The sequence below is a fragment of the Helicoverpa zea genome, chromosome 8, assembly GCF_022581195.2.
Source record: "Helicoverpa zea isolate HzStark_Cry1AcR chromosome 8, ilHelZeax1.1, whole genome shotgun sequence".
NCBI classification, from domain to species: Eukaryota; Metazoa; Arthropoda; class Insecta; order Lepidoptera; family Noctuidae; genus Helicoverpa; species Helicoverpa zea.
Window position 1 is genome coordinate 9,162,614 of NC_061459.1, and position 24,682 is coordinate 9,187,295.

Sequence of the window (24,682 nt, forward strand, 5' to 3'; positions counted from 1 at the left end):
GCATCGAAAATAAATACCTAAAATTTTTTGGCCTGTAATTTCTGATTACATACTCAAAAAGCCTCCTAAGAAAGAAGTAAAGATTAAAAAAAAAAAACCTAAGAAAGAATAACATTAAACCCGTAGCAGTATAGAAGTTAAATGCTTGTCTATCGATGAGTTCTACCCCAAATAATTAGTATTTTTGTCAAAAGACTGTAAATTTATTCAAACTGCGACACGCATTTACCGATATATAAATAAAATGAAGGTAAATTAAAATTGCTTTCTCAGTACTGGTTGTAAGACCGTGCTAAAAACAATAATTTAGGAAAAAATCTTTTTTGTGACTTATTTATCTTACGACTAGGTACAGTGGTAAATTTTAATTTTATGTGCCAAAAACTATAATCTCCAAAAATAACCTAAAAACAAAAAAAAATATTAAGTGATTACAATATTTTAAAAAAACTTGCTTTCACAAAAACATCAAATACAGCAAATGTTTAAAATTTACGCAACAACGCTTACTTCACAAAAAGTTTGCAATAATCTTTATTGGGAACATAAAATAGTGCTTCGTACTAAAATCATATAATTCGCATTACAGTGAATTTGAAGAGTCATCACAGTCAGTATTTTTACATTGCATTTCGTTTACAGGAAAATGACGTCAGTGGTGGACGTCGAACCGAACGTCAATTCTACCAGGCTGGTGTTCTACCCGCTGGTCATCATCGCATCATGTGTCTGGATATTCCACCGATGGCAGCAGCAGTCCAGGATATACAGGATGGGCAATGTCCTGCCAGGACCTACAGCCTTCCCACTCTTCGGAAATGCGCTCATGGCGCTGTTCAAGAAACCTGAACGTGAGTACCTAAATGAGTCTTAATATTCTCAAAGCAGCAGTCTAGAAATTTAATCAGTGATCTTCTATGTTTCATAATTGTTTTGTTTGTAAGATTTCTAGAACATTTTTTTCATACCAGGTTACCCGTTATTAAATATACTATTTTACTAGAATGTAGCGTAATGTAATGCGTATGCCCTACGTTATTAGGTAACAGACACAATGACAATGTAGCTTTTCTCTTACTCATACCTGCACTAAACACATTTGCTGCGTATTTCGAAAGCTTACTAACTTCATTTAATTACAGAATTTATTCGAATTGGTCTGGATATCGCGGACCAATATGGCTACGTGATCCGTGGCTGGTTGGGATCAAAGCTGATTATCTTCCTCGCAAACCCCGAAGATGTGGAAGTGATCCTCAACAGTAACGTCCACATCGACAAAGCCTCAGATTACAAATTCTTCGAACCTTGGCTTGGTGAAGGTCTCCTCATCAGTTCAGGTAAGAATTTCATTTCCACTGCTTCATTTCATAATTTTATTAGCTACTTTTAGTTCGTCAGCCGTTCCATGGAAGATTCGAGATTTTTGTACATAATCATTAAATAGGCCCAATACAACTTTTAAAACATGTTGGATTTTATAGTTTTTTAAGATGTTGTCAAACAGTCAATAAAACAGTTTTCTGAAATTAAAGGTTTTAGTGTCTAGTGGTTTAAGGTAGTTAGTGGATGTTTATTCATTCTATTCATGGTTCCAACAAAAGCTCTGATTTCCTTAGTTATTTGTATTTTATATCTAAATTATAATGCTAGTAGCCCTCGTGTATTACCATCAACTGATTGCCCTTTTCTTTTAAAGGTGAAAAATGGCGGTCACACAGAAAAATGATTGCTCCAACATTCCACATCAACATTTTGAAATCTTTCGTCGACGTATTCAATGAAAACAGCAAGAATGTGGTGGAAAAACTACGATCTGAAGTCGGCAAAACTTTTGATGTTCACGACCACATGAGCGGCGTTACTGTTGACATTTTACTTGGTAAGTTTTCAGTTATTTACTTACTTGTCTTATTTATTTACCATCTATATTTTGTTTGTTTGAAGACGAATGTGTAACTCTAAATGCTGTAAAATGTACCGATGTGGCCTTGCCAAAAACAAAGTAAATAGGTGTAGGTATGTCTAGATCGCTGATTTGACATTGGCTTTGAAGACAAACATCGTACACAGTAACAGTGGGACAGTAAACTGATGATAACCTACTAGGGCCAAATATGGAAATGGGTGGCTATCTTACTACGGTTCCAATCGATATTTAGACTCTGTTTCTTAAATTCTCAGTTTATAAAAAGATCAGTTCTAAGTTACCCCTATTCAGGTAACAGTTTGATATTTGCATCGAATTGTAGATTCAGTATTTTCCCTACGAGGCATTGAAAATTTTGTCAAAAAAAATACTTTGCGACAATGTGTAATGTTTATTCATTATTGTAATTAGTTAGTAACCCTTGCCTACACTACCAATTGTTTTCTCTATTGTAAATTTCTATACCTATAATGATTGAAAAACCTTGAACTTACCTATAGTTCGGCCATTCAGAGAATGCGTTCCTGACACGTCGCGATTGAACTGACGACGTAACTTTGCAATGGCGTTGCAGTTACGATAAAAATATTTTTGCTGGTTGTTTACCGTTTTAACAATTGAGGAGCATTAAAACAACATTATTATATCAATAATCAATGAATGTTATAATTTTGTGCCAAACTGAGTGTCAAATAACTTGGTAAACAATATTTTTCTAAATCTATACTGCGCTATTACAAGGTTATGTCAGCGGTTTATATTTTGTAGTGCTGTGCTAAAAATAACAGGCAAGTATCGTAATCTGTTCTTATACAGTTATAATATAAAATAATACGTTTTGATTTTCTTTTTAAGAATTGGAAAATAATGGACTATAAGACTTAATTATAACGTTTATGAAATATAAAAATAAAACTATGACCAAACCGCATTTTTATACTTAGATTAAAAATGGTAACCCCAAATGGCGTTATGGGCCGCCATTTTGTGACGCTAAAACAGTCGTCCGTTGTCGTTTCGTGCGCATAGACCACGTTTTTCAAGTGTTTTCGATCTGTTTTTATTTGATTACCCGGCTTTTGTTAGACCGAGATATCAGGATTGATTCTGTTATTGATAATAATATAATTATACATGTAGGCGAAGATGATGATGAAGACACCACCTCCTCAAGCAAATCGGAGTCTGATTAATATTCTGTTCGCACATTCAATTCAATGTACTTGTAACAAAGAATAAATAAAACAATTTTATTATATGAATATTACCTTTTTTTGGTTTCCACTTAAATAACTAAAATATAAAACAAATGATTCCGCCAATTTAAAACGAAAATAATCTTAAAATAATGCGGCGGTTCATTTTGAAGGAACGGTAACGAACTCAGTGTTATGTTGTGCCCATCACTAGTCGTGACTAACTGATAGGTGTCAGGAACGCATTCTCTGAACGGCCGAAGTATAATGACTATTATTTTCCAGAGACTGCTATGGGCATCACTAAGAAGACTCAAGATAAATCGAGCTTCGACTATGCCATGGCTGTCATGAAGTAAGTTCTCCCTAAGCCATCTTCGTCAACCTAATTAACTTTCTTAACTTATATTACAAACGTGTCATAAGTGTCAATGTAGAAATCTGAGACTTATTATGAATTTGTTATTATATACTTTTAAATGGAGGCATTAATTAAATCTGTAGCTTTTCTTAAATGGATCTTTCCTTCCATTACGATTTCATTACATTTGTATTATTTCATTACTAGAATGTTTATTAATGCTTTGTTGTTTATTTACTTTTTTCCAGGATGTGTGACATCATCCACCAGAGACATTACAAGTTCTGGCTTAGACTGGACTTCATGTTCAAGTTGCACCCGCTTTTCAAAACTCAACAGAAACTTTTGGACATTATTCACGGACTCACAAATAAGGTACGTAGTTAGTTAAATCATGACTTACGTAAGGGGCCTCTAGCATTGAATATTATAATTGTTAATTTTATTCAGAATCTAATTACTTAGGCTTTCAGTGTTAATTGTAGGAATACGTTAACTACAAAGCGAATAACAATTTGGTTCACAATCTTAATAAGTAATATATCAAATCATTTCCTTTGCTCTAATTTCCCCAAACAGAGATAGTGGACCACCCAAAAACAACATTTAATTAATTTGTCAATAAATAACGTTACTAATTTAACGTTATGCGTAGCCGGTCTAATTTGCAAGCGCATTAATTAGATTTAATACCTAAATGCGTGTTCGTCATACGAGTCAAAAGTCCAATTGTTACACAATATTTAATCGTAGTGTTTAACGACTGTTGTTTGCAATTTAACATTCGGCGTATTATTTACGAGGTATAGATAGGTAATAAATACGCGGTATTCAATATGGTTCAATATGTTGGGTTGGCCCACGCTGCTTTGTTAGGAGATTTTTCGTTAGGGCATCTCCGCTAGTCTTTTCTCCTCCGTGGGTTGGCCTGTGAAGCATTGTCGTCAAAACATCTGAAATACAGATTGGAATACAGGCTGCAAGTAACAAGTAGCAAGTAGCCAAGTACTAGCCTTTTTCTTCCAATAGACACTATCGTCTCACGCAAGGAACCTATAAGTTTGGCCACTGTGTGTACATTGCATTTATTACAATCCACCATTGTTTCCAACTTTTAGGTCATTAGCCTGAAGAAGAAGATTTACCATGAAAACAAGGCAAAGGGTATCATTCCTCCCACTCTACAAGAGCTGACGGACGGCAAGAGGTCCGGTGAAGTTCTGGCAAATAACAGCAAGACCCTTTCTGATACCGTGTTCAAGGGCTACCGTGACGACTTGGACTTTAATGACGAAAACGATGTCGGTAAGTCAAGAACAGAATTCTTCAACCGTGTAAACTGAAAGTTCAATTTATGTTACCAGAGAATTACTCCCTGAATTTTCTCAAATCCGCCTGACGGCCTCTGATATGGGATTAAAAAGGTATTATAGCAAGTTCTGAAAAAAAATATTGCACTAAGACAAAAAAAAATCGGTTTTCCCCCATATTTATTTTTAGATTCATGACATTTAAGAAGGATTCTTGCCACTTTGCCGTATGACACCTTTTGCTCTCTAATAAAATAGCTATAAAAAATGAAATCCAGATTAAAGCAGTTCGGCAAAAAATATTCTGCATAATTGAATATTGATTGCAATAAAAAAGGTTTGAAAACTTGTTCACGTTTTTATATTCCAAATATTACAGGAGAGAAAAAACGTTTGGCCTTCTTGGACCTGATGCTTGAGTCTGCACAAAACGGAACGCACAATATTACTGATCACGAGATCAAAGAAGAAGTCGACACCATCATGTTTGAGGTAAGAATAAAAGAGAAATAATTTATAACGACATCAAATGAGTATCCAATCGATAAGGTCAGTGACATTTGCATGAATCTGTATAAAGTCCCTTAGAAGAATGAAAGCTTTTAGAAACCTTTTACTGTGTCCTATAAAAGTAGAAGAAGAAGTTGTAATGATGTTAATGTTTTTTGATCACAGGGTCACGACACTACAGCAGCTGGCTCCAGCTTCGTGCTGTGTCTTTTGGGTCTCCACCAGGATGTGCAAAAAAGAGTCTACGATGAGCTGTACGAAATCTTCGGTGATTCTGACCGCCCAGCCACTTTCAACGATACTCTTCAAATGAAGTACCTTGAGCGTGTGATCCTCGAAACCCTGAGGATGTACCCACCAGTGCCCATCATTGCTAGGGAGTTGAAGAGAGACGCTAAGATTGGTAAGAGAAGAAATAAATTATGAGCAATTTTTTATAACTCTGTAACGGCAAATTACTGTATTTGTTATATACTTAACTGTTCAGAGATTTAATTAATAGGCACTGTTATAGCCTTGTTAAAGCGATGCGTAACTTTCATACCTATCTAAGTGAATGTCAACGCGAATACACCTAGTGTACTCAATGTTCGACAGGATCAAACGTCTGACCAAAGTTGATCGAAGGATCAAAGGACTGTGACCGATTACGCTAAGAAATGTAAAAGATAAGAAAGGACAAAAAAAAGTAAAATGATCATCCATCCATTTGCAGCCCTGCTATTACTTGGCAAATACACCTTACCAAATGTTTCTTTACAGTTACCAACAACTACACGCTCCCAGCCGGAGCTACCGTAGTGGTGTGCACTTACGGCATCCACCGTCACCCTCAGCACTATAAGGACCCTGATACCTTCAACCCTGACAACTTCTTGCCTGAGAACATGGCCAACAGGCATTACTACAGCTATATTCCCTTCAGTGCTGGACCTAGGAGCTGTGTCGGTTAGTAGAAGGACCTTATACTTAAAAAATAATTTCATCTTAAACAGAACCTTCACGCTTTATTGGAGTACTGTTGACTATCAAGGAATCAACAAACATCTTTCTTTAAAAAATATCTATTATTAATTAAATTATTGTTTCACATTTATTAAGTTATCTAACTATAAACATACCTTTCAAAAGAGTTAGGCCTGTAAAGGTACCATTTTCCTCAAAGAGTTTTGAGTTCATGAACTTTGACACGCACATTGTAACGATACAATTTAAATGCCTATTTAATATTTTGGACCATTTATAGAATTAATATTTGCATTTATAAATTTGTTAATTGGAATTCTTTTTTACGAAATAGATTTTGCGTGACTATAATTTGCAATAAATAACGAAGTATAAATGCTGAATACCCCACTTAATTTGTGAGCTTGTTATCATCCTTATTAAATATCATAAATGATGATTGATATTTTCATCATTTCGCAGTATGTAATTTTAATAAACTTAAAAAATATTTTCTGTGACATCTCATTAATCCTATCCTGACCTGTCAGTTTCTAAACGTTAAAATTTCTTTCTACTGACTTACACACTCTAATTCGGTATTTTGGAGTACCTATTTAGGTTTTTGTGTTGTGTTTTCCTAATCCATAAACAAAACACCAGATTATATGAGTAACCTAAACGTCACTGTTTCCAGCAGTTTCACCCACGTTAAAAGAAAACTTCGCCTCCTGCACCCAAACAAACCAAACTAACTTCGTCATTTTTACTTTTCAGGACGCAAGTACGCGCTTCTGAAGCTGAAGATTCTTCTTTCAACCATCCTGAGGAATTACAAGTGTATCTCAGAGGTACCTGAAAAAGACTACCAACTGAAAGCCGATATTATTCTGAAGAGATCAGACGGCTTCAGACTGAAGGTCGAACCCAGAGTTAGAGTACCATCATCAGCTTGAATCACTCAATAATTATAATTTAGTATTATCGTCCTAATTAAGAAATATTTATAATTAAGTTAATAAAGACGTCTGGCTTTTCTTACTGAGAACATGTTTTAATGATTTGAAAATAAACTTCTTTGGGTTTTTTAAATCGTACTTACAATGCAACCTGATTAATGTGTGTAAATGATTATGTAAAAATATCGGAGAAGCTCAGTTTCAGTCGTTAAATAAATAAAAAATGAAAAATAATGTTTGTTTAATTTCTGCCCACAATACATCCCCTATAACAGGCCGTTAGGAACCTGTCGCATAATTGGAAAAATAATACAAAAAAAAACTTAGACACAATTAGGTATATTTACAAGGTATAAGGAAATCAGAATAAAGTCTTGACCTTCAAGTCACTCATTCTATTTAATACAAAATAAATCAATTTCATATAAATTACAGTATTTAAATTCATTTCTATAATTTAAAAATTATAAAGATAAAAATTAAATAGTTTAATTTACATTTTTCTACAAAAATAAAATTAGTAGAGACGATGTCATACAAGCATGTATATGGTATCGCCTTCCTGTTAAATCGGTAATAAATCTATATATTGCGGAATCAAATAAAATGAAACATAGAAATAACGTCATCAATTATTTGTCCGTATGCACTGTATTGGCCTTGCCATATTTGCTATGTCTATAAAGGAACTGCCTAAAAGAAATACGCTTATTATTAATTCACAAGAGACGGTCCTCCTTATCAGTATTCAACAAAATCTTTTTTTTTCACATTAGGTACATGCTTATACTCAGTAAAACTATATACTCAGTAAAACTCATATAAAAATGTTAAACAGAATACATATGGAATTATAATTATTATTGAATTATAATATCAAATATGAAAACGATTTCAGAAACCTATACAGGATACATAAGAGTTCATTATATAAAATTATCTTTGGTAATTACTTAACTACTCACGTTCCTTCCCTATCTGGGAATTTTATAAAAAAGCTTGTAATAAATTCGTCATTTCGTTTACCCTATGGAACCTTAATCTACGGTTACATGAGATAAAAGGATATTAGCACAAATAGCACAGCTTGGTAACAAGTATGGAAATAGAATTAACGCATATTTTTATCATTTCTTGTATGAAATAGGCTTTACTATACACTTACAAAAATCCCTTTTGTACCTTATCATATACCACAAATACTAACTGTAAGACGAAGGAACTTCACACACTGATAAAACTATAAAGTTAGTAAACAGTTTATCTCAAAGATTAAGAGCTAAACTATTTAATAAAAAATCAACTAGCTACTGCCCGCAGTTTCACTCTCATCTTAGACTTTTTGTAAAGGAACTTTCTCATAGAAATTTGTAATCTTTTAACTAGAAAGTAGTCTGGTAATTAAAAAGACTTTCATATGGCATATCACCTTAGGGCCTTCTTTCAAAAAGTTTAAGACTTACGGCACAAATACAATAGTACTTGAAAGTTCTAATAATTATATTTAGGATCTACTTTTACCTTTACGGTACACTATAAATTCAATAGTCCATAGTACAACACACACTAGACAGCAGAAACTCATTGCGAAGAAACAGTACACGTAACTTCCTGTAGTTTCATATAGTACACCTGGAAAAAAAATAATATAACTAAAAAAAAGACTTAGGTAAATTTTATATGACTTAGAAAAATAACAGACTGAATCTATATGACCTACAATAAAACATAATGTATGTGTGTAGTTAAAGTCTCTTAGAAATTAATCTGACCAAATCATGTTCAGCCGTTCGATAATAACCCATTTTTCCTATCTTCATATCTAACCATTGTTAAAAAGTGATAATTCTTTTCAGAGATAAAATCAGTATTGTTTCAAGATAAAGTGGTAGCTATCCAGTTAGTCACCTGTTTCCGGAGAAGATAATGCATTACGTGCCTATTATGGCAAATAAACTCATCAATTCGCGAAAATGCGCGATTTTAATTGATTATTCTATCTTGATAGATATTGAATAAGTCATGTGACAATGCATAATCATCATTATTAAAATAGGCACCTGGCCCTACCAGTAAATTAAAAATGATAAAATCATTAATTTACCTAATGAGTCATTTAATATTCATTAATAGATAATAGATGAGATTTTAATTTAAACGATAGTAGCCTATTTTATCAATTCGCAAATCCAAAATACATTTATTGGAAACGATGACGAAGCATACTTGAAAGTCGCAGTTTTCTTTTTGTATCTGACTACTTATAAATTTCTCACCAATCATAGGATCAGCCAACATCATAAGTGTTCCAGAGAACAATATGTGTAATGCCAGTGCTGCTGGGAAGCGATCTGGCGCCGCAGTGACCAACACAAGAGGAAACAACACCTGGACGGAGCACCTCACGAGACCAGATACGGCAGTGATTGCGAAAACAAACCACAGCGAGCTTGATGTCACCAAGGCTGAAACGAGAAATGCAAATCATTACGGACTATAGACCTAAAATAATAGTTTTAATTCTATTCATTAGTGAAATCATAATGTAAAAAACAGAACCATAAAAATAAGTTAAACCATAAATCGACATAATAAGACCCCCGACATAAGGAATTCCAAGGATTTCAACAAGATAAATTTGACTAATCGACTAAAAATTTAAAATAAGCAGTTAGTTTTATTAAATGATTTTTAACCAGAATTATATTTACCTATACGTAGGAAGACCGTTACACACGTGCCCACGAAGAAAATCAGCCGACTGTCGACGACAAAGAAGTAAGTGACAACAGCAAGTACTAATCTTGCGACTAAATCTGACACAGCTCCGACCATAACGCACGTCGCTACTTGTATCTGAAAAACAAACCAAAATTATAAAAACTACGTTCCAAATCTTAACCTTGATGGTGATGATACCTACATTGAATTAATTGAAAAGGATAAAGATGATATGGTTTTATTAAATTAAATGGTTTCTTGAAAAGGTCAAGTTTAGGTTATCTAGAATAAATTGTCATGATAGATAAGACATACTTCCTACATGTTAGCCATTGACATATATTAGCATCTTATGCGTAGGTACCTTAGAAAATCCATACGAGAAAAGTAGCATTGGTTCCATAGCCAAGTATGTAACATCAGACACAAAGGCGAACCCGAGTCCAACTAAAGTGCTAACGAATTTAGGGTCCTTCAACAAGTCCAGTTCTACATTTTCACACACAATCTTTCTGAAACAATTTTCAAAACATATTTAATACGTGACACATTTGAGATTAGAAAATCCTCACACTTGAAAGATAAGCTTGCCTATCTCAGAGCATTGTCATCCCAAAGAAATGGGTCAATTCAGTGCTCGACAGTGATAGTCTTTGCAATTATGTGCAATTACTCTATTCCTGGTCCTAAAAAAATCCATGGTACTTCAGGGATTATATTTGTAATACTCACACGAAATTAATTGTCCTAGACTCCTTTTTTCTTCTCTTAATACTTTTTATTTCCACGTCCTCTTCACCACCGGGTAGCATACGCACAGAGAACTCATCGAAACTGTCTATACTTTTCTTTTTAATACTATTTATATCACATAACTCTAAAAAACAGAATTCGTTAATATTCGGGAAATATGAGATAACATCACAAGCAGTTGTGTCATTAGAAAAATAATATCGGCACCTTTTTCAATAACTTCATCAGATCTAATCATATGCCATTCAACAGGATGCATGACTAGCATGGCAAACACCAAGTGTAGATCAACTGCCATGATTAACGCGAGGGTCCATCTTAGTCCGTACTCCGACAGAAGGTACGTCACCAACATTGGGAAGGTTATAGAGGCTAAACTGCTCATTGCTTGATTGGCGCTCATCATTGCCGTCCGTTTCTTGGTGAAATAGCAATTAAAGGCCGTAAAACTGACTGGGATCATCATTCCGAATCCGGCTCCTGAAAATAAGAAGTAATTTTTAGAAGACTGGCGGATCTATATGATTTTGATAGTCTCTGTATATTATTTTACAGTTAAATGGTGAATTGATGTCAATAATTTTACCTCTAATAACTCCGAATGTGAAGACCAACTGGTAAGTCCTTTGCACGAAAATTGTGAGGGCATCTCCGAGCACAAATAATCCTGCTCCAACGAGGCCCACCTGACGAAAAGAATATCGCTTCAAAGCTATCCCGCCCAGGAAACCTGGAAATACGTCATATACAAATTATTTAGATATTTTGGTGACGTCAAACACTCGAATTACGATAATTTCATGGCCATCTTCTCCTAAACAAGGGTCTATTTTTAGGAACATGTTTAATAAATTACTTAAACAAATATATACACTTTAAATGATATAAACAAACAATAAAACATTTTGATTAAAATGTCTCCTTCCTAGTTTAGACAATGAGGTGTAGAATAACAAACAAATCCTAAATTAATTAATAGATACATGAATTAAAATACGAATAATTTGAAACCGTTGCATAGTAAACTAGTAAAAGATCCGTATCACACTAAAGTGAAGTAATTCACGGAAATGGTGTCACTTACACTGCGGACAGTATCAGTTTACAGATTAAGAGAGGTTTGAAAACACAGCTAAATTCAACAAGAACTATACCCACACGTATTCATTTCATTATGTTATTGAACTTGTTTTTTTACAACAGTACAACCTTCTTTTAATAACGTTTTAATTTTGTTTCAAATCTTGATGGTCTACAACCCCTAACAGGCCTACTTTAATATGAAAGAAACCATCTCATCTGTAGTAACACCACCCAATCAATTTGAACAGGCTTCACTCAATTCAATTGAAGAGCCAGTCTCACTGGAATAGACCACCCATAGCAACCATCTAAACTCAATCAACTATGGTAATTTAAGTATAGGCACAATCACCCCACCGAATTAAAATTGAACTAAAAAGCAGGTCACTGAAACATCACATACCATCGGTCTCTTTGCCCAATCCGACTTGATTAAACGATTTGAGCTGTGCTACATTGCCTATCCTTAATTAGAAATAGTAACTTGAGCCATGATCAATACTTGGACTGGCCCGGAATTACGCACAGTCTAACGCATCCGAATAAGAACTAATTTAGGTTAAGTAGCGTCACATAACTAATGATGGAATAATCCCTTCCTAAAGGGTCAATGCTTCACTACATGATCTGGTCCTGATGGAAGACAGAGTTAGAGTACTTTTTATATAGGTATCAATCACAAGATACAATTTCTATGTCAAAATCTATTTATATGTGTTAGTTTATTTTGTTAAGTTCGTTAAGTTAACCTACCAGAAATAGAAAGGGCTCCATTGTAAACTCCTATGACAAGCGGCAAGCCACTACCGCTGCCCTGCTCCACAAAGAAGTTGTGAAACAATATGCCGAACGCGTTGGAAGACCCGAAACCCAACATCTGAAACACAAGAACAACGAAAAATTTAAATTTCTCACCACAGGAATAATGAAAACAGCAGAAGGGACCTACTGAAAGTACAGGGCCTCTCATGCTGTCTTTAATGAATGTTCTAACAGCGCCTTTATGATTGTCATTTTCTGGCAATTTTTTCATAACTCAACTTAAATAACTACGTTTTTTACACTATCAAAATGTACTAGAACCTGCCCTACCCTACCCTAGAATCCTGCGTTGAAATTCAATAAAATGGCCATGACAAAAGACGCCTGATTTACAATTAATCTTTTTAAGAAAAACTATGACAATGGGATCGCCGCGTGACACGTAATTGGGGTGTTGGTCTTCAATTCACAAAATAATCCTCTTTCAAAAGCTAGGTATATAATTTAATTAAGAAGTTGAATGAAACACTTTTTTCCATGACTTAGAGTAAAGAGTTGGTCACGAACTGTACTACTTTAAAGGTGTTTCACAATAATATCTGTTGCAGAAAAACTAGAATTAATCTAACCTTGACCACATAATTTGTCAAGGTAGGCTGTGTTAGTAGGTAACGCCTTAAATCATTAGAACAGAACCACATTATTTAATTAATGAGCCATAATAGAAGCGAAATCTATAGAATTGTCGTAGGAGTTCATTGGAAACCATAAATCTCGGAGTAGAAATGCCTTAAAAAACAATGATAAATGTACATAAATATTGTCATATCAGCACTCAAGGCCGTAAATTACATATTTATATTGCTTCAATTGAATAACAATGTTCATAATAAATTAATTGTCTTTATCTTCATAATTGACGCTAATTGAAAACTTTCTTTCACTTTCTTTGGATTCTGCGAAATAATCATTGCCCCTTGACCCTTGTTGGTCTGTATTATCTCGATAAAAATATTGTAACAAAACAACGGTTGCAAAAGCACCTACACTTAAGGATACTTAACTATCAGTCCTTTGGGTTTCGCCAAATCCGAATTTGGCCAAATTTTTACAATTCCCAGTACTACATTTTACACCAAAGTTTTGCCTTACTTAGCAAACTGTTGTTTTTATGAGTAAGGTTTTCAGACAGTAAGTGTAAATCACAACGATTAATTTACTCTGCTGATTCAAGTTTGCACAATAGTAAATTAGGTTAATAGCAGCGTTTTACCTGAAATAAAACGCATATTAAATACTTACCTTATTTGAAGCTTACTAGTTTGAGATAGGCACCTACGTGTTTTCCGCTTTTATCTCCGTCCTTTTCTACCCCATATCTTGCATCTCTCTCGCACACCGACCAGTTTCACTCCCCACCAGGCAGGAGGCGACGAGTGTTCTCGGCGGCCACAGTTCGTCATTGAGTCGAAAACACCAGGCAGAAATTAAAATGTAAGCTTCAAATAAGGTAAGTATTTAATATGCGTTTTATTTCAGGTAAAACGCTGCTATTAAATTCTTGACCGTTATTTGAAGCTTACTAGTTTGAGACGTGTTTGTTATCGCCTGGTGGAAGTGGACGCCAATGTGAGCAAAAGCACAATGAAATTGTGTATGTAAATAGGTACTTAGGTACACGAGTAATCACATGTAAGTATGTGTATTGCGTCCTGGAATACTAATGTAATCAAAGTTAACTGGTACTGGTACTCAGCTACATCCTGTTAGACTGGAAGCCGACCCCAACATAGTTGGGAAATGGGCTCGAAGGATGAGTAATAAAAATTAAAAGAGAGATGCAAGAACAAAAGCAAAATTGATTTCATTTTCTAATAGTAATTAACAAAAACATTGCGATACTTCTTAATAACAATAGTAACAAAAATATAGACATTAATCAGCTGGATTAATTAAATAATCGAGATAACTTGCTACTTCTATTTAGTGGGTATCTTTCCCTTCTGTAAAAATGGGCAAATGTATTGCCTGATCGCCAATTACCCTTTGCTAATATATCGTCCAAAAGTATATTGTCAACACAGATTTTGACGCTACCGCCGAGTGGAAGCTTCCTGGGGTTGTAGTTATTCCTGCCTCTTTTAACAATGTCTTAATCCACCCGCATCATCGTTCGGGTGCCTGCCTTTGGTTGGCCTCTAACGGATATAAATAAATTTAAGGAATTAGCCGATGTCCGTCTATCTTCTAACAAGGCTTTAGTCTTTCTGACCCAATACACTGGACTTAGATTTATATTTTCCTGATTATCCATCAAACAACAACCCGACTGCCTATGACTAGAACTGTCGGTCTTAGAGCCAAAGACTGGCCATAAGATTAAATTATCTTTGTTGTTTTTGAAATGTTCTGGGTCTATTGCAAGCAAGGAAAGATCATGGACTCGCCTTTCCGAAACAAGCTAGCAAAAGAAAGAGCAGCAGTGTGCCTGGAAGTTGCAAATGGATTATTCTCGTCTACGTTTACTGCACTTAAGTAGGTTACCAATTGGTCATTATTCCAGATGGACGGCTTCCCGGGGAACAGGTTTGCTCAGCGCTATTGATTTTAAATTGTGTCCGACTAGAACGTGTGAACCTAGCTCTCCAGTGGTTTCTGCATTGCATAGTGTAGCTATAACTGACTTGTGTAATAAAATAGTATTGTATGTTAGTTTATTTACTATGTGTAAGTCTGCTAAAAATTGGGTAAGTATAGGTCCAAATAGGGATTCAAGGATTCATAGGATCCAATTTCATACTTTTCGCCCCAATTTAACCATCGACTCCAAGCTGATTGATAAGTGTTGCGTGTGGATTGAAGAAGACTTCAGTCGGAGAGACTCCTTGTCCCTCCCCCCCCCCATTTCCCTGACCTTGGCAGGGGGTATCCCCGTTGCTGTGTCTATCGGTTTCTGCTCGAGGTTCATCAGTGTGTAGGGTACTGCTAATGATCGGGACTTCAAATCTGCTCGCCAAAATACCTGGTGCCACCGAAGGAACTACTATGAGATTAACTCCCGTTCCTGAATTGAGATGACTGAGGACCTACGGTATAAGGTAAGGTGGCGGTAATACCCATGCTAGCGGGTAAGTCAAAACTTGAGAAAAAGGCATCGTGGAACCCCGCTTTCGGGTCCTTCAGATCTAGGGGCACGTAGTACACAACTATGTGTCCCTGGGCTCGCTTCGAGGCAAGTAGGTCCACTGCTGATACAAGATGCCACTCCGGTGGAGGTTTGTGTCGGGAGAGATGGTCTGCCTGACTGTTGAATAGGGCTGGTATATGATTCACGACGTGATAGATTTGATACAGCTCAAGATAACTGAATACTCTGTACGTCAAGTTCGGTAGGCTCCTTGATCGGGTGCCACCTTGATTTCTTAGATATGACACCACAGTCCCATTTTTGCATTGAAAAATGGCTGTTGATCTCTTTAGCAACTTGCCGTGATTTTCCAGTTAATACTGCAAGCATCTCTTTCAGATCGCAGTGAAAGCCTTTTTCTCTCTCGTTCCATGAACCCATTACGGGAGTTCCGTTCAGTTGTGCCCCCATCCTACATCGGAGGCGTCCGTGGTTATAAGGTGACAGGGAAGTGGCGAATGAATATCCAAGGTTTGGTGGCAGCTGACCAGCCACCACTTTAGATCTGCTAAGGCATCTGCTGGTAGGTTCAACATTGCTATACTCCATTCACCGAGCCGTGAGCCCACAATGTAACCAAAGAATGACACTTTTTCAAAATGGTGGGTATAACCCGACCGATGACAAAAACGTCACATTTTTATGTAAAATGTTCTTAGTATCGTGGTCTTCAATTAAGTAGGGTTCTATGTATGACAGTCAAGACTTCTAGGTTCATTTTACATGTAAACGATTTACTACATATTTCATTAAAATTAAGAAAATAATTTACGGCCTTTATTATACATATTTGATTTCAAATAAGTTTGAAAAGATTGCATAAGTTCCACAGACATCGTTCTAAAATATCATTTCTAATGTTGTCAGTATATTACTTTCGTAGTTATTTTTATAAAATATGATCATTACTTCAATCGTGACTTATAAGAACCCTTTTTATGGTTTGTTCACCGTTTGGCTCACGGTTCCATGAATAGGGTAGGTATAGATTGCTGTTCAACACTGCATTGAGGAAAGTGAGGAGAGCCCGGTAATGCAGTCTGCCGTATGGAACAACGAAAACTTGCGAAGTTTAAAAGTCCTATCAAGCTATGCAGGTCTTCTAAGTTTGTCGTGCTGTTTGTCACGTAGTGCGTTTTGTCATTATCTTGTTGATAATGCTTGCGATTTATTCACTTGCCATCCAAAACGTGGTGCAAATGATCCCAAAGTAGGCAAATATATCTTGGTGAGCCACCAGAAAATCGAGATACACAATTATAAGTAACCCTTGAGTTTTCAAAGTTTGAGCCACCCAAATTGGTCACTGTGGCGAAGGTCTTGGGTGCCGTGCTTAAGCCAAATGGTAGGCACGTAATCTGAAGCAGTCTTCTTCTGTATACTAGTCGAAGAACATGTCTGTGACCTCCGGCTACCGGAAGGTAGAAGTAAGCCTGGGCGAGATCCACTTGCACAGCCATTCGTCTTTCTGAAGAAACTCTAGCACCCGAAAAACATTTATTAAACTGAAGGGTTCTGTAATTATGAACTTGTTGAGAACCTTGAGATTGAGTATTGGACGGTTCTTTCCGTCGCCTTTTGGGCACAAGAAACATATTGGAAAGAAAGCTGGCAGAATTTGCAGCTATCAATAGAACTTTTTGTTTTATCATTTGGGATATGACGACATCCATCTCTTTGGACTCTCTGGTCAAATCTGGCATTATCTATCAAAGGTGGCTCTTGGCCAATGGTATGCGATACCCAGTTATTATTTTTGACAAGAAAGGCGGAGCTCCCATTTCTTTCCATTGGTCTTGATATAATGTTAGGCAACCCGCCTGGAAAGTCATAACTTACGTGCCTTGTTGGACGCATCAAAGTCCGCCTGCGGTCCTGGACGCTTTCTGTTTCCTCTGTTGGACATGGTTCCTATTGTAATTTACTCGTGATATCCCAAGGGAGCTTTTAGAGTTTTGCGTCACACGCCATTCAGCGTGAGTGTGATTACCATTTCCCTTCGAGGGAAGGTTATAATGGCGACTCTTCGAAAGTCGATCCAAAAAGCCACCCTGCGAGGGTAGATTACAATGATGGTACGACCCGCAACATGCATGATTGGTACCCTGCGAGGGTCCGTGATAATGAGCCGACCCCTGCGGGGGGTGGCTAGTATACTTACTGGTCCCTGCTTTGTAATGATGCTGCGACTCGCAAAATGCAAGATTGGTACCCTGCGCGGGTCCGTGATAATGAAACGACCCCTGTGGGGGGTGGCTAGTATACTTACTGGTCCCCACTTTGTAATGATGCTGCGTCTCGCAACATGCAAGATTGGTACCCTGCGCGGGTCCGTGAAAATGAGCCAACCCCTGTGGGGGGTGGCTAACATACTTACTGGCAGTCCTAGGCGGAGCGTACCAAGTCTTTCAAGGCCGAAAAGCATCACACGCCGAGATAATGAGCCGACCCCTACGGGGGGTGGCTAACAGACTTACTGGCAGTCCGAGGGGAGCGTACCAAGTCTTTCAAGGCCGAAAAGCATCACACGCCGAGATAATGAGCCGACCCCTACGGGGGGTGGCTAACAGACTTACTGGCAGTCCGAGGGGAGCGTACCAAGTCTTTCAAGGCCGAAAACCATCACACGCCGTGATAATGAGCCGACCCCCATGGGAGGTGGCTAACAGACTTACTGGTAGTCCGAGGGGAGCGTACCAAGTCTTTCAAGGCCGAAAAGCTTTCTTGACACCATCAGCCCTCTTCAAGTGCGGTAGTGATCAGTCCGAACTAAGGAGATGCTGGTTGGACCGCACCTCACACCATTCTTTTTTGTCAAACCGTTGAACGCCTTGCAGGATTGAACTAGGGCCACAGGTGCCTTAGGAACTTCGGGCTTGCTTTCTTTTCCATAGTCACGTGCACGGGCTGTGGTAGCTTTATTATTTACCGCATCTGTATTTGCTTTATAAGTCACTCATTCTGAAAACAAATTACTGAAAAAAAAGTACACGGAAGAAACTCGTGACAAAAAAGGGGTAGATGTACAAAATATTAACACTTGATTTCGCAAAATCGAATATCGAACGGTAAAACCGTTAACAAATTGTATAAAATATTATAAACTCACCTGTGTTCTGCGAGAGCACTGAGTTTATTTTTCAACGAAATACTACAGCGGTTGGTTAGACAACCTTCTCGGGCGGAAAACAAGACGCCAATGACGAACTGTGGCCGCCGAGAACACTCGTCGCCTCCTGCCTGGTGGGGAGTGAAACTGGTCGGTGTGCGAGAGAGATGCAAGATATGGGGTAGAAAAGGACGGAGATAAAAGCGGAAAACACGTAGGTGCCTATCTCAAACTAGTAAGCTTCAAATAACGGTCAAGAATTTAATACAGTTCATATTCAGGAACTAATATTGATATAGAAAAACGTGACTACACGAGTCTCGTTTCTTAATAATTCTGTTTTTTTACTCATATGTAGTAGTTATACATATCTCTATATGTTTAACTTTTTTAACATACCTAATAAAGATTATGGGACTTTAATATTCATGACTGGCTGAAAAAAATGCCATTCGGCCGGTTATTTCATGAATATTTGAAAACATAATTTACAGTTATTTTTTGGGCTTAATTTGAAAATAAACAAATTCAGGAAATGCTGTTGAAAAGGAAAAGGATTTCTATCATAGTGTACAGTTGTAACCAAGTTTTTTAACTCAATAACATAATATGTATAAACTACATATGTTATATAGATCTAAACTCAATACGGATTAAAACAATATGTACTACTGCTTTAATAATCAGGAACACTGATTTCCACACTTTAGACATCGAATCGATCGATCTTTATCAAAATATTAAACTCAAAATCATGATATTAATTATTATTCTCCATATAGGTAAATGGCACCATTTGGAATAGAAATTGGCAATTATCTGTTTTAGTCTTGTAGTAATGAATGTAAGACCAATATTATTTTTGCTACCTACGATTATAATATATGCAGCACACTGTACATTTCGGCTAAGCCAGACTAGTCCAACACGTTTCCCAAATATGCACGTGTGAAGCCGCATTCATGAATTATAAATAGAACATTAACGGCGCTCACGAAAGTTATTGTCCACTAACATCGAAAACACTAAAATGTCAAGGGTAATTCCACGGAAAAAAAGAAAAAAGATAAAGTAACCACGTCATTCCCATTTACCAAAGTCAACAATGCAGCCACTCCAATTAAATTCATAAAAACCGAAAGTATGATCTTCCAAATAATTATCTCCTTTAATGACATGAATGGAAATTAAAACAGTACTTATAAAGCGTTTATAGACGTCAAGTTTTTATGAAACGAGACTACGAAACAAATGAATGATCGCCTTAGTTCCATTTATCTTATTAGTTTCAATAATAAATATCTCCAAGGTAGGCATTGTTATTCTAGTGTTTAATTGTTATTTTCTATTTCCTATGTTATTGAGCTAAAAGCGTTTACTGCTACGTCAACTAAGTAATTATCTGCAATAAAGTGCAAGATCAAAACATTATGTTTCTTAATCTCTAGGATTAGGCCTTGCAAGAAAATCAAAACACAAATAAATCATAATTTCCTGAAGTATGAAAACACTTGTTTACGGAAAAACATAAAGATAACTAGAGCAATACGTAAGGTAAAGATTGGTTGCCAACGTCCATACCACGTTGAATACACCGGTTCTCGTCGGATCACCGAACTTAAGCAACATCGGGCGCGGTCAGTACTTGGATTGGTGACCGCCTGGGAACACAGCGTGACGTTGACTTTTAAGGGCTGCGGGTTGTTCGTAAGAGATACCGCGGCCCTGGTACATAAAAAGCCTATGACGAAACACGACGTTTTTTAGTCAGTAAGAGTCTGACACCCCCTCACCGCTGCTAACCCACAGCGGGAGGGGTCATTTGATGATTTTTGAAGTCGTTAAAAAAAAATAGGGTGAAGATTGGTTTAATTTAATCATAGACGCTTCTTAGTCCTTCGTTTTAATTAACGAATCACCATACAGCTTTATTTATCGCAAGAAAACTTTAATTTTTGATAAAACGTACATTCAGTTGAGTTGCTATTAATTTAAAAAAAACTTAAATGCTAAAATTAATATATAAATATCGTGTAAATTGATTAATCTCAATACACTATCATATAAGCACTGAATATTTTTTTACGGAAAGTCATCTCATAGAAATTGAATTTTGTGTCGGACTTCGCACAGAGAATAAGTATTTATGATTCATGTTACAATTGTGATCGATTAACATCATAAACGTTTTCGTATTCAGTTTCATATAGGCTAACAAAAATACCATCCTGGTCATTGACCTTTATGTACTTACTTTATTACCTAAGCATAGGGGAAAAAAAGACGAGAAATAAATACTCTTCAAACTCTACTCTCTCTTCAAATAGCTAATAAAATAGAATATAATTTCACTTTTAATAGCAATTTTTAAAAGCTCAATTTTTAACAGCTCAGCACATCAACATTAGTAGTCAAGAACATTGTCGAAAAGCGCTAATGGGTTAACAAATCTAACAAGATTTATAATACCTACCTATAATTTAATGATGAATAGTTTAAAACTACCACGTGATTTATTTTGTAGAATCCCCGTCATTTATTGTAATATATGGAAAACTAGATGCTCCCCGCAGTTTTCTGAATACCTACCAAGAAAAGTTATTATCGCTAAAAATAAAAACTGCCTATTCTAGTTGCACAAGCTTCAATCAACACGTAAATTCTATATATTATCACCCTAATATATAATATATGTAGACAACCTTTACCTATAGATAAGACATAACTACAGTAATTTTAAAAATAGTTGGGATTATGGTACGACAGAAGTGGAAAATTATTGGAAATTAATAAAATACATAAGAATAGGAACTTATAAAATTATGTAACTTTTTAAAATACGTAATAAAAACATGGTGAGTAGGTAAATAGTACCTTTAACCATAACAGTGTGTGATTGTAGCGAATAAATAAAAAAATAGATAAAACTTGAAGTTTACATGTAGATATCAAAAAAATTTAGCCCACCTGCGGCTTTTTTATTGTTTGTCATGATCGATAAGATAAAAAGCCTTTGATTTTACCACCCGGATATAAAATTCAGTAGAAAATAATATGCCTAATCGTTGCAATATCAAGTAACGCAAGTTTATCTAATAAAAAGTTCATTAAGTTACATGTCAGATAAAATCAATCAATTTGTAGATCAATTCAACCACTTGAAAAATAAATCGATACTTTAAACTTTCCGACCGTGACAGTTAAAAAATAAGTACCTACTTTTAATATCATCATATATAAGCAGTTTTCATCCTTACAAATAAGTAGAAAAGTCAACATAAAATACAATATTATTAACAGAAAGCAAGCGATTATCGTGGTATGGGATTGGGCATGCAATAAGAAGGGATGATACACGTGCAATAAAGAGTGTGCTAAGTATGAATGTATCCCCATTCATACTTATGGATAGAGAGGGAGAGGAAGACCGATAAAAATATTAATTTATTGGCTAAGATGACATGAATAAATGAGGTGAATATTATTATCTATGAAAAGTGACGGAAAAATATTAAATGACGGAAAAATATTAAGTGACGGAAAAAATATTAAACTAAGAACTTTAGAGGATTCGGTGAAAATAATTGTGTAGGTAATGCAGCGGCACAGAATCTTTTCTAAGAAAACTTTTTCAGATTTAGACACGCTATGCAAGATTAAAAAAACACGGATGGAAGCTATAGTGTTTTACACAATTAAGCGATTAAAGATTTTGTTATATTTCAGGATGCTAGACTAAGTTTGGTGTGAGTAAATCCGTGGAGAAAAGCTAGTATACATTTTTACATAGCCATGTACTTGAAATACCCCAATCGAAAATATTATTTTGTTTTTACTTAAGTAGGTCCCGACCCTCAGACTCGCCAAGATACAAAACTCGCAGATAATCACCATTTCCTTTTTGACTTTTCCTTATTTTTTGCCTATCCGGTGCCACCTGCGACTACATTTACATTTTTTTTTAGTAATAGGTAGGTACCTAACTAGTTAGGAACTACTTTATTCTATTCCTCATTGATCCAGTTTTGCATCCTTCAGCATAAAAAAACTACATCAAAAACTTCCATTATTCATTAAAAACATCTTTTTTGTTACAATTTCTTGATAATTTTTGTATGTTTTATTATTATGAAAGAGTGAAATCATTATTATCTTAATTTCCGATAAAAACCTGACCACATCAATTAAGTGATTGATATTTAAACTGCTCTGTTCTGTATGCAGATATTAAATTAACTGACGGTTCTCACATATTAAATTGCATTAATTAATAATTGATTGACAAACTAGTTTGGTACATAGTTTTGTTTTTTTGTGTATTGCATAACTGTCAATGTTGACTTTCAGCTAAGTACTTAAAAACTCGTAGCCTACGAATACCTATATAGTAACTTTTTTCAGGCTTCTTCTTGCTATTTCCATCAATATATGTACGTTCAGTTAGCCTAAAACTCTAAGTTAGTGTGATAAACCCCACGTTGTGACATTAACTAATACTATAAGGCGAAAGTTTGTGAGTTAGTTACTTATTAACGCGCAAAAGGCTCAATAGATTATCATGAATCTTGGAAACAATTAGCAACTCAGAATAATAGATAGGCTACTTTTTATCCGAGTACGGGAAGTATTTTCGTAAGGAAGCCGGTGAAACCGCTAGCAGAAACTAAGCTATAAGTAGGTAATATAAACGTTTTAGATAAAGCCATTGGCCAAAGATTGATAATTGTTTGATTAACGGCAACAAAAGCAAAATCATTTGCGGTATTTTTATGATATTGCGGTATATTGGTTTCCTATTATCTATTAAAAAATAAACTTTTTAACAGTTAAGTATGATAAAAACGTAAATTATAACTTGAGCATAATTGAGATCCACGAATACGTCTAGATATGTAACTCAGATTGAATTCGCACAATTTCAGCTGTATTGTGCATCGGTAGCCAATTGATGCTGCATGCCTTGGCTCTGACTTCCCGACCCTGTCATGTGTTAATTTAAATACGAATCAAGACTTGGTAGGAGCATTTCACCAATCAAATATTTTGCTCAAAATTTTGCCGGCTTTCTTACTAAACATGTGCGATTTTTTGTGACAAAAGTAATATGATGTACACTTACGAAGGTAAATCCAACCCCTAGACCAACCACGTATCCCCAGCCCCCGTCCGGGGCTACTAGACCCTTCTTGCACTTCTTCTCATCACTCTCCAAATGCGCGAAAGCCTCATCCATTTCTAAGGACCACTGTATTAAAAGATCACTGAACTGAAAGGTGGCAGTGCTTTATCACGAATTATCTTCTTAAATTCATGTATGCCTTTTATATTATTATTCAAGCTACTTATTTTTAATGACTGAACACAAATTCATTTAAAAAGGACGATGTTGCGGAGGTTGCATTATATGCGAGCGACAGTTTCAAACGCACGTCCGCACGACACTGTGTCTATAATGAAAATACTCTCGGAGAATGTGCTAAGCACATCGCAACTATAATCAATTTGTTTTGGATTGTGTTACCTCTTAATGATATTAATTAATAAAAAAGACGAGTTTTTGATAGTTAACCCTTATGAGGCTCGGTGCCATATAAATTTGTTGAGATCAATGAACATTACAGCTGATTGATTCAAAGCGTGTTTCGCACGTGTCTTTAAGAATGCCAATTTGCGATTTGTTGCTCAATAATTTCATACAATAGATCAAAGTTTTGCAACATGGACTACCGGAAAATTTGACATAATATTGCGTAACAGTTACCTACTAAGGTTGAACATTGGTCCTTAAAATTAAACTAATTTCGAAGAGTTTTTACGAGCTGTAATTGAGATAAGAGCCTCTCATCTGTGATGAAT

At 35.8% G+C, this 24,682-nt stretch overlaps 2 protein-coding genes and 1 pseudogene across 2 annotated transcripts; 2 read left to right on the forward strand and 1 right to left on the reverse strand.

Annotated features, from left to right (window-relative positions):
* Positions 1-252: 252 nt before the first annotated feature.
* On the forward strand, positions 253-7,445 carry LOC124632495 (cytochrome P450 4g15-like). The gene is made up of 11 exons (XM_047167352.1): positions 253-349; positions 643-851; positions 1,143-1,340; positions 1,700-1,882; positions 3,412-3,481; positions 3,736-3,862; positions 4,606-4,792; positions 5,177-5,289; positions 5,473-5,710; positions 6,070-6,255; positions 7,030-7,445. Exons 2-11 carry the CDS (start codon positions 647-649, stop codon positions 7,206-7,208), a joined length of 1,686 nt encoding a protein of 561 aa, XP_047023308.1. The 5' UTR covers positions 253-349; positions 643-646; the 3' UTR covers positions 7,209-7,445.
* Positions 7,446-8,493: 1,048 nt separating this feature from the next.
* Positions 8,494-24,279, reverse strand: LOC124632496 (monocarboxylate transporter 14-like). Its single transcript, XM_047167353.1, has 9 exons — positions 23,946-24,279; positions 12,522-12,645; positions 11,272-11,415; positions 10,893-11,165; positions 10,665-10,809; positions 10,297-10,444; positions 9,923-10,067; positions 9,488-9,676; positions 8,494-8,843 (listed from the first exon to the last, which is right to left on the reverse strand). Exons 1-9 carry the CDS (start codon positions 24,057-24,059, stop codon positions 8,716-8,718), a joined length of 1,410 nt encoding a protein of 469 aa, XP_047023309.1. The 5' UTR covers positions 24,060-24,279; the 3' UTR covers positions 8,494-8,715.
* LOC124632848 lies at positions 20,394-20,512 on the forward strand (annotated as a pseudogene).
* Positions 24,280-24,682: the final 403 nt, after the last annotated feature.